The following is a 10,351-nucleotide window of genomic DNA, read 5'->3' as shown; positions in this document are numbered from 1 at the left end:
GGGCGGCCGCCTGTAGCTGCTGCGGTTGTTGCTTCGGTTGTTGCTTCGGTTGTTGCTTCGGTTGTTGCTTCGGTTGTTGCTGCAGTGGTTGTTGCAGCGGTTGTTGCTTCGGTGGTTGTTGCGGCGGTTGCGGCGGTTGTTGCGGTTGTTGCGGTTGTTGTTGCGGTTGTTTGCGGCTGTTGCTTCGGCTGTTGCGGCGGTTGTTGCGCCGCCTGTTGCGGCGGCGGGAGGGGCGGGTAGAGGGGGGGGTAGAGGGGGACGTAGGGGCCCCCCCCAGCCCCACGGGGCCTCCCCGAAGGGGCCGGGCCCCCCCCCGCGCCCCCCCCCCGTAGGGGCCCAGCAGGGACTTGGTGTAAGCCGCAGACGCCTGTAGCGGGAGAGAACAGGCGGAGAAGGGGGGTTGGGGGGGAACAGGTGGTTGGGGGGGGAAACACCCAATTTGGGGGGAAAACACCCAGTTGGGGGGAAACAACCGGTTGGGGGGAAAAACACCCAATTTGGGGGGGAAACAACCGGTTGGGGGGGAAACAGGTGGTTTGGGGGGGAAACACCCAATTTGGGGGGGAAAACACCCAGTTGGGGGGAAACAACCGGTTGGGGGGGGAAAAACACCCAATTTGGGGGGAAAACACCCAGTTGGGGGGGAAAAACACCCAGTTTGGGGGGGAAACACCCGGTTGGGGGGAAACAACCGGTTGGGGGGGGAAACAACCGGTTGGGGGGGGAAACACCCGTTTGGGGGGAAACACCCGTTTATGGGGAGAAACACCCGGTTGAGGGGTAAAAACACCCAATTTGGGGAAAAAACACCCAGTTTGGGGGGGAAAACACCCAATTTGGGGGAAAAACACCCAATTTGGGGGAAAACACCCAATTTGGGGGGAAAACACCCAGTTGGGGGGGAAAAACACCCAATTTGGGGGAAAACACCCAATTTGGGGGAGAACACCCATTTATGGGGAAAAACACCCGGTTGAGGGGTAAAAACACCCAATTTGGGGGAAAACACCCGTTTGGGGGAAAAACACCCCTTTGGGGAGGGAAAACCCCCCGTTTTGGGGTAAAACCCCGGGGTTTTCGCCCATTCCCGGTGTGGGGGCTCTCCCCCCATGCCCCCCCCCCCATTTTTTTTACATATATCTCCATATATATGTTTTAAGGGGGCGGGTCCTACCCCTCGTTTTGGGGTAAAACCCCCGGGTTTTCGCCCATTCCCGATGTGGGGGCTCCCCCCCCATGCCCCCCCCCGTTTTTTTACATATATCCATATATGTGTTTTAAGGGGGCGGGGCCTACCCGCGTTTTGGGGTAAAACCCCCGGGTTTTCGCCCATTCCCGGTATGGGGTCTCCCCCCCCATGCCCCCCCCCCCATTTTTTTACATATATCCATATATATGTTTTAAGGGGGCGGGGCCTACCCCCGTTTTGGGGTAAAACCCCGGGGTTTTCGCCCATTCCCGGTGTGGGGGGCTCCCCCCCCATTTTTTTACATATATCTCCATATATGTGTTTTAAAGGGGGCGGGGCCTACCCCCCCATTTTGGGGTAAAACCCCCGGGTTTTCGCCCATTCCCGATGTGGGGTCTCCCCCCCCCATGCCCCCCCCCATTTTTTTACATATATCCCTATATGTGTTTTAAAAGGGGCGGGGCCTACCCCTGTTTTGGGGTAAAACCCCCGGGTTTTCGCCCATTCCCGATGTGGCTCTCCCCCCCCATGCCCCCCCCCATTTTTTTACATATATATCCATATATGTGTTTTAAGGGGCGGGGCCTACCCCCGTTTTGGGGTAAAACCCCCGGGTTTTCGCCCATTCCCGATGTGGGGTCTCCCCCCCCATGCCCCCCCCCATTTTTTTACATATATCCCTATATGTGTTTTAAAAGGGGCGGGGCCTACCCCCGTTTTGGGGTAAAACCCCCGGGTTTTCGCCCATTCCCGATGTGGGGGCTCCCCCCCCATGCCCCCCCCCCATTTTTTTACATATATCCCTATATGTGTTTTAAGGGGGCGGGGCCTACCCGCGCCCACGAAGGGCAGCGCTGGCTCCGCCCGCAGCTTCTCGGGCCCCTCCCACAGCGGGGGGGGGCGGGGGGGGGCCGCCTCGGGGGGGGGGCCCCGAGCGAAGAGCAGCCCCTGGGGGGGGGGGGGAGCGGGCACGTGACCACGGGAGCACGTGACCCCCCCGGTACCGCCCCTTTATACCCCCCTTAATACCCCCCATTACCCCCCCATCCCGTTATACCCCCCCATTACCCCCCATTACCCCCCTTTTACCCCCCCTCCCATTATACCCCCCTTATACCCCCATTATACCCCCTAACCCCCCCTTATACTCCCATTATACCCCCCATCCCATTATACCCCCCCATACCCCCCTTTTACCCCCCCTTTTACCCCTCCTCCCGTTACCCCCCCCTTGTTACCCCCCCACTCGCCCCCCCCCCCGTGACCCCCCCCTTTTGCTGCTTCTGTCCCCATTTCTGGGTCCCCCCCCCAAAATCCATGTGACCCCCCCCCCCAAGACTCCCCCATCCCCCCCTTAGACCCCCCCCATGTCCCCCCCCGTCCGACCCCCCCCCAGGACCCCCCATCTCTCCCCAACGAGACCCCCCCCATGTGACCCCCCCCATGTGACCCCCCCAAGACCCTCCCCATGTCCCCCCCCCATGACCCCCCCATGTCCCCCCCCATGGGCCCCCCCCCATTCCCCCCCCCAAGACCCTCCCCCATCCCTCCCGCTTGGACCCCGCCCACGTCACCCCCCCATGTGACCCCCCCACGTGACCCCCCCCATGTCCCCCCATGTGACCCCCATGTCCCCCCCATGTCCCCCACGTGACCCCCCCATGTCCCCCCATCCCCCTCATGTGACCCCCCCATGTCCCCCCCCACGTGACCCCCCACATGACCCCCCCATGTCCCCCATGTGACCCCCCCATATCCCCCCATGTCCCCCCCATGTCCCCCCCATGTCCCCCCATCCCCCTCATGTGACCCCCCCATGTGACCCCCCATGTGACCCCCCCATGACCCCCCATGTGACCCCCCCATGTCCCCATGTCCCCCCCACTTCACCCCCCATGTGACCCCCCCATGTCCCCCCATCCCCCTCATGTCCCCCCCCACGTGACCCCCCCATGACCCCCCCATGTGACCCCCCCATGTCCCCCTCATGTCCCCCCCCATGACCCCCCCATGTGACCCCCCCATGTCCCCCCCATGTCCCCCCATCCCCCTCATGTGACCCCCCACGTCACCCCCCCACGACCCCCCATGTCCCCCCCCAGTCACCCCCCCATGCCCCCCCCATGTCCCCCCCCCCCCACGTGACCCCCCCGCCCCCCCCACCTCGGCTCCGAGCGGGGCACAGTCGTGTCCGGGTGTCACCAGCGGCCCCTGGGCCAGCAGCAGGGGGGCCCCGGCCGTCACCTCGAGCAGGGGGTAGTTGACCAGCAACACCTTGCTGAAGTTGAACTTGTAGGTGAAGCGCTTGCCCTTGGTCTTGTGCAGGATCCGCTTGTTGTAGTAGTAGCTGTTGTGGCGGGGGGGGGCGTCAGGCGGACGACAGGCGGCGCGAGAACAGCCGCGGGGATACCCCCCACCCGGGGGAGCTGAGGGGGGTTGGGGGGACAATGGGGCTGCCTGTTGTGGGACCCCTGGAGTCCGCCTGTTGTGGGAGACCTTGACACCTGGAGTCCGCCTGTTTATGGGACCCCTGGAGTCCACCTGTTTATGGGACTCCTGGAGTCCGCCTGTTTGTGGGAGACCTTGACACCTGGAGTCCGCCTGTTTGTGGGACCCCTGGAGTCCACCTGTTTGTGGGACACCTGGAGTCTGACTGTTTATGGGAGACCCTGACACCTGGAGTCCGCCTGTTTGTGGGACCCCTGGAGTCTGCCTGTCTATGGGCCACTGAAACACCAGGAGTCCACCTGTCTATGGGCCACCCTGACACCCGGAGTCTGATTGTTTGAGGGACCCCTGGGCACCTGGAGTCTGCCAGTGCACGGGACACCCGGACGCCTGGGCCCCTCCGTTCCTGGGTACCCGGACGCCGGATCCCTCCTGTCCGTGGGACCCCCGGATCCCTCCTGTCTATGGGACCCCCGGATCTCTCCTATCTATGGGGCACCTGGACACCAGGGCCGTCCTGTCCACGGGACACCTGGACGCCTGGGCCCCCCGGACGCCTGGGCCCCTCCTGCCCATGGGACGCCCAGATCCCTCCTATCTATGGGGCACCCGGACGCCTGGATCCCTCCTGTTCCCAGACACCCGGACGCCTGGGCCCTTCTGTCCATGGGACCCCCGGATGCCTGGGCCCTCCTGTTTCTGGGTACCCGGATGCCTGGGCCCTCCTGTTCCCAGATATCTGGACACTGGGGCCCTCCTGTCTACGGGACCCCCGGACGCCTGGGCCCTTCCTGTCCATGGGTCCCCCGGACACCTGGGCCCCTTTTGTTCCTGGGTACCCGGACGCCTGGGCCCTCCTGTCTATGGGACCCTCGGATGCCTGGGCCCACCCGGACGCCTGGGCCCCTCCTGCCCATGGGACACCCAGATCCCTCCTGTCTATGGGACACCCAGACGCCTGGGCCCTTCCTGTTCCTGGGTGCCCGGACGCCTGGGCCCCTCCTGTCTATGGGACCCTCGGACACCTGGGCCCTCCTGCCCATGGGACACCCAGATCCCTCCTGTCCATGGGTCCCCTGGACGTCTGGGCCCTCCTGCCCATGGGATACCCGGACGCCTGGGCCCCTCCTCTCCCCGGACGCCTGGGCCCCTCCTGTCCATGGGCCCCCCGGACGCCTGGGCCCCGCGCTCACCGCAGCGCCCGGCTCAGCTTGTCGTAGTTCATGTGGGGCTTGCACTTGCGCACGCCCCACAGCCGCGCCACCTGTCCCCGGACGCCTGGGCCCACCCAGACGCCTGGGCCCTTCCTGTCTATGGGACACCCGGACGCCTGGGCCCCTCCTGTCCCTGGGCACCCGGACGCCTGGGCCCTCCTGCCCATGGGACGCCCAGATCCCTCCTATCTATGGGGCAGCCGGATGCCTGGATCCCTCCTGTCTATGGGACACCCGGACGCCTGGGCCCTTCCTGTCTATGGGACCCCTGGACGCCTGGGCCCCCCCGGACGCCTGGGCCCTCCCGTCCATGGGTCCCCCGGACGCCTGGGCCCCCCGGACGCCTGGGCCCCTCCTGTCCCCGGACGCCTGGGCCCACCCGGACGCCTGGGCCCCTCCTGCCCATGGGACCCCCGGACGCCTGGGCCCCTCGGACGCCTGGGCCCCGCGCTCACCGCAGCGCCCGGCTCAGCTTGTCGTAGTTCATGTGGGGCTTGCACTTGCGCACGCCCCACAGCCGCGCCACCTCGTCGGGGTCCTTGATGACGAACTCGCCGTAGTCGCCCTGCCACGCGATGACCCCCTGGTACTCCTCCTTCTGCAGCAGCTCCAGGATGAAGTGCCACAGCTGGATCTGCCGCGAGCCCGGGCTCGACTCCGGCTTGTAGGCCCAGTCCGGGAAGGCGAAACCTGGAGCGGGGAATGGGGTTGGGATGGGGATGGGATGGGGTTGGATGGGGTGGGATGGATGGGATGGGGTTGGGTTGTGTTGGGTTGGGGTCAATGGGAGGGGAGGGGATGGATGGGATGATGGGATGGGATGGGATGGGAGGGGATGGAATGGATGGGATGAGGTCAATGGGATGGGATGGGATGGGGTCAATGGGAGGGGAGGGGATGGGATGGATGGAATGGATGGGAGGGGATGGATGAGAGGGGATGGGATGGGAGGGGATGGGATGGGATGGGGTTGGGATGGATGGGATGGGATGGGGTCAATGGGAGGGGAGGGGAGGGATGGGGAGGATGGGATGGGATGGGATGGGATGGATGGAAGGGGATGGATGGGATGGGATGGGAGGGGATGGATGGGAGGGGAGGGGATGGGATGGGATGGAATGGGATGGGGGGGATGGGATGGGGTTGGGATGGATGGGATGGGATGGATGGGATGGGATGGGATGGGATGGGATGGGATGGATGGGATTGGATGGGAGGGGATGGGGAGGATGAGATGGGATGGATGGGAGGGGAGGGGATGGGATGGGGTCAATGGGAGGGGATGGGGTTGGGTTGCATTGCGTTGGGATGGATGGATGGGATGGGATCAATGGGAGGGGGTGGAGTGGATGGGATGGGATGGGGTAGGGTGAGGAGGGATGGGATGGAAGGGGATGGGGAGGATGGGATGGGATGGATGGGATGGGATGGTGAGGATGGAATGGGATGGAGTCAATGGGAGGGGTGAGGGTGGGATGGGATGGGGTCAATGGGATGGATGGGATGGGACGGGATGGGATGGGATGGGATGGGATGGGAGGGGATGGGGAGGATGGGATGGGATGGGGTCAATGGGAGGGGAGGGGATGGGGAGGATGGGATGGGGTCAATGGGATGGGATTGGGAGAATGGGTTGAGATGGGATGGGATGGGAGGGGAGGGGATGGGGAGGGTGGGTTGGGATGGGATGGACAGGATTGGGATGGGATGGGGAGGATGGGATGGGGTAGGGTGAAGAAGGATGGGGAGGATGGGATGGGATGGGGTCAATGGGAGGGGATGGGATGGGAGGGGATGGATGGGGTAGGGTGAGGAAGGATGGGATGGGATGGGGTGGATGGGATGGAATTGAATTGGATGGACAGGGTAGGATGAGGAAGGATGGGATTGGATTGGATGGATGGGGTAGGATAAGGAAGGAGGGGATGGGAGGAGATGGATGGGGATGAATGGGAGGGGATGGGATGGGATGGGATCAGATTGGGGGGGGAGGCAGCTGTAGCCTTGTGGGGGGGTCCTAGGGGCAAATGGGGGCCCTGGGGACGAGCAGGGGGTCCTGGGGGCAGATGGGGACAAGGAGGGGAGGGACAGGGGACAAGCAGGGGGGCCCGGGGCAAATGGGGGGTCCCAGGGGCAGATGGCGGGTCCAGGGGCAGATGGGGGCGTCCCGGGGGCAAATGGGGACAAGGAGGGGGGGGGACAGGGGGCAATCAGGGGGTCCCGGGGGCAGATGGGGGGGGTCCCAGGGGCAGATGGGGGGTCCCGGGGGCAAATGGGGGGTCCTGGGGGCAGATGGGGGGTCCCGGGGGCAGATGGGGACAAAGGGGGGGGGGTAGGGGACAATCAGGGGGTCCCGGGGTAGATGGGGGGGTCCTGGGGGCAAATGGGGGGTCCCAGGGCAAATGGGGGGGGTCCCGGGGCAGATGGGGGTGGTCCCAGGGGCAGATGGGGGGTCCTGGGGCAGATGGGGACAAAGCGGGGGGGAACAGGGACAATCAGGGGGTCCCGGGGGCAAATGGGGGGTCCCAGGGGCAGATGGGGGGTCCGGGGGGGCAGATGGGGGCTCCCGGGGGCAGATGGGGGGGTCCCGGGGGCAGATGGGGGCTCCCGGGGGCAGATGAGGGGTCCTGGGGGCAGATGGCGGGTCCAGGGGGCAGATGGGGACAAGGCGGAGGGGGGTCAGGGGACAATCAGGGGGTCCCGGGGCAAATGGGGGGGTCCAGGGGCAGATGGGGGGTCCGGGGGGCAGATTTGGGGTCCTGGGGACAGATGGGGACAAAGGGGGGGGGGTAGGGGACAATCAGGGGGTCCCGGGGCAGATGGGGGGCCCCGGGGGCAAATGGGGGGTCCCAGGGGCAGATGGGGGGTCCGGGGGGCAGATGGGGGGTCCCGGGGGCAGATGGGGGGGTCCCGGGGGCAAATGGGGGGTCCTGGGGGCAAATGGGGGGTCCCAGGGCAAATGGGGTGTCCCAGGGGCAGATGGGGGGGTCCCGGGGCAGATGGGGGGGTCCCAGGGCAGATGGGGGGTCCTGGGGGCAGATGGGGGGGTCCCCAGGGGCAGATGGGGACAAGGCGGTGGGGGGGGACAGGGGACAATCAAGGGGTCCCGGGGGCAAATGGGGGGGGTCCCAGGGGCAGATGGGGGGTCCTGGGGGCAGATGGGGGGGTCCCAGGGGCAGATGGGGGGTCCCGGGGGCAGATGGGGACAAAGCGGGGGGGGGTCAGGGGACAATCAGGGGGTCCCAGGGGCAAATGGGGGTTCTCAGGGGCAGCTGGGGGGTCCTGGGGGCAGATGGGGGGTCCTGGGGGCAGATGGGGGGTCCCGGGGGCAGATTTGGGGTCCCGGGGGCAGATGGGGGTGACAGGGGGTGACACGGGGGGGGGACATGTCCCTACCTGGGGTCCAGAGCGCCGGTACCGGGGACGTGAGGAGCAGGTCGGAGACGCAGTTACAGTCCATGGCGCGGGGGGGACCTGCGGTTTGGGGCGAAAAGGGCCCGTTTTGGGTCCGGGGACCCGCTCCGGGCTGCAAAGAGCCACTTTAGGGCACATGGAATCCCTTTGGGGTGAAATCAGCCGTTTTGGGGACTCAAAAACACCCTTTTAGGGCGCATTGAGCCATTTCGGGGGGCAAGGAGATAGTTTGGGGTGGAAAGAGTCATTTTGGGGTGAACAGGGCGGTTTCGGGGGTGCAGGGGGCCCGTTTGGAGTGCAAGGACCCAATTTGGGGTGAAAAGACCCCATTTAGGGTGCAAAGGACCCAATTCGGGGTGAAAAGACCCCCATTTAGGGTGCAAGGAGCCTGTTTGGGGTGCAAGGAACTGGTTTTGGGGGTGCAGGGAGGCATTTTGGGGTGAAAGGAGGCGGTTTGGGGTGAACGGGGCCAGTTGAGGGTGCGAGGAGCCAAATTTGGGTGCAAGGACCCGGTTTGAGGTGCGAAGGGCCAATTTGGTGCACAAGGACCCAGTTTGGGGTACAAGAATGCGGTTTGGGTGCAAGGAGCTAATTTGGGGGTGCACGGAGACAATTCGGGGATGCAAGGACCCAATTTGGGGGGAAAAACCCCGGTTCGGGGTGCAAGGACCCAATTTAGGGGTGCGAGGAGCCAATTTCGGGTGCAAAGGAGCCAATTCCGGGTGCAAAGGAGCCGATTTCGGGTGCAAAGGAGCCAATTTCGGGTGCAAAGGAGGCAATTTCGGGTGCGGGCGCCCGCTGCAAGGAGCTGGTTTGGGGTGCAAGGAGCCAATTCAGGGGTGCAAGGAGCCAATTCAGGGGTGCAAGCAGCTAATTTAGGGGTGCAAGGAGCCAATTTCGGGTGCAAAGGAGCCAATTTCGGCTGCGGGCGGCCGCTTTCGGGCCGCGAAGTCCCATTTCGGGTACAAAGGAGCCAATTTAGGGGTGCAAGGAGCCAATTTCGGGTGCAAAGGAGCCAATTTCGGGTGCAAGGAGCCAATTCAGGGGTGCAAGGAGCCAATTTAGGGGTGCAAGGAGCCAATTTCGGGTGCAAGGAGCCAATTCCGGGTGCAAAGGAGCCGATTTCGGGTGCAAAAGGCCCAATTCAGGGTGCAAAGGAGCCAATTTAGGGGTGCAAGGAGTCAATCCCGGGTGCAAAGAAGCCAATTTCGGGTACAAAGGAGCCGATTTCGGGTGCAAAGGAGCCGATTTCGCCGCTTTCGGGCCGCGAAGTCCCATTTTGGGGGTGCAAGGAGCCGGTTTGGGGATGCAAGGACCCAATTTGGGGGGAAAAACCCCTGTTCCGGGTGCAAGGAGCCAATCTGGGGGTGCAAGGAGCTAATTCCGGGTGCTAAGGAGCCAATTTCGGGTGCAAAGGAGCCAATTTCGGGTGCAAGGAGCCAATTTAGGGGTGCAAGGAGCCAATCCCGGGTGCAAAGGAGCCAATTTCGGGTGCAAAGGAGCCGATTTCGGGTGCAAAGGAGCCGATTTCGGGTGCGGGCCGCTGCTTTCGGGACACGAAGTCCCATTTCGGGGGTGCAAGGAGCCAATTTAGGGGGGCAAGGAGCCAATTTCGGGTGCAAAGGAGCCAATTTCGGGTGCAGGGGGCCGCTTTCGGGCCCCGATTCCGGTTTCGGGGGTGCAAGAACCCGGTTTGGGGATGCAAGGACCGAATTTGGGGGGAAAAACCCCTGTTCCGGGTGCAAGGAGCCAATCTGGGGGTGCAAGGAGCTAATTCCGGGTGCTAAGGAGCCAATTTCGGGTGCAAAGGAGCCGATTTCGGGTGCAAGGAGCCAATTTAGGGGTGCAAGGAGCCAATCCCGGGTGCAAAGGAGCCAATTTCGGGTGCAAAGGAGCCAATTTCGGGTGCAAAGGAGCCAATTTCGGGTGCAAAGGAGCCGATTTCGGGTGCGGGCGGCCGCTTTCGGGCCGCGAAGTCCCATTTCGGGGGTGCAAGGAGCCGGTTTGGAGTGCAAGGAGTCAATTTAGGGGTGCAAGGAGCCAATTTCGGGTGCAAAGGAGCCAATTTCGGGTGCAAGGAGCCAAT

At 64.3% G+C, this 10,351-nt stretch overlaps 1 protein-coding gene across 1 annotated transcript; it reads right to left on the bottom strand.

The window, feature by feature from the left end:
• Window positions 1-32: 32 nt before the first annotated feature.
• Window positions 33-8,311, bottom strand: LOC148590005 (ETS domain-containing transcription factor ERF-like; the record flags this gene model as incomplete). Its single annotated transcript, XM_088539579.1, has 5 exons — window positions 8,248-8,311; window positions 5,307-5,541; window positions 3,353-3,536; window positions 2,023-2,137; window positions 33-212 (listed from the first exon to the last, which is right to left on the bottom strand). Coding segments are annotated over exons 1-5 (778 nt in total), but the record flags the coding sequence as incomplete, so codon positions are not given.
• Between the last annotated feature and the right edge of the window lie 2,040 nt (window positions 8,312-10,351).

Source organism: Tinamus guttatus, unplaced genomic scaffold (assembly GCF_059628265.1).
Source record: "Tinamus guttatus ecotype Peru unplaced genomic scaffold, ASM5962826v1 Tinamus_guttatus_pri_ptg001856l, whole genome shotgun sequence".
NCBI classification, from domain to species: Eukaryota; Metazoa; Chordata; class Aves; order Tinamiformes; family Tinamidae; genus Tinamus; species Tinamus guttatus.
This window is presented reverse-complemented; position numbering and strand designations above follow the sequence as displayed.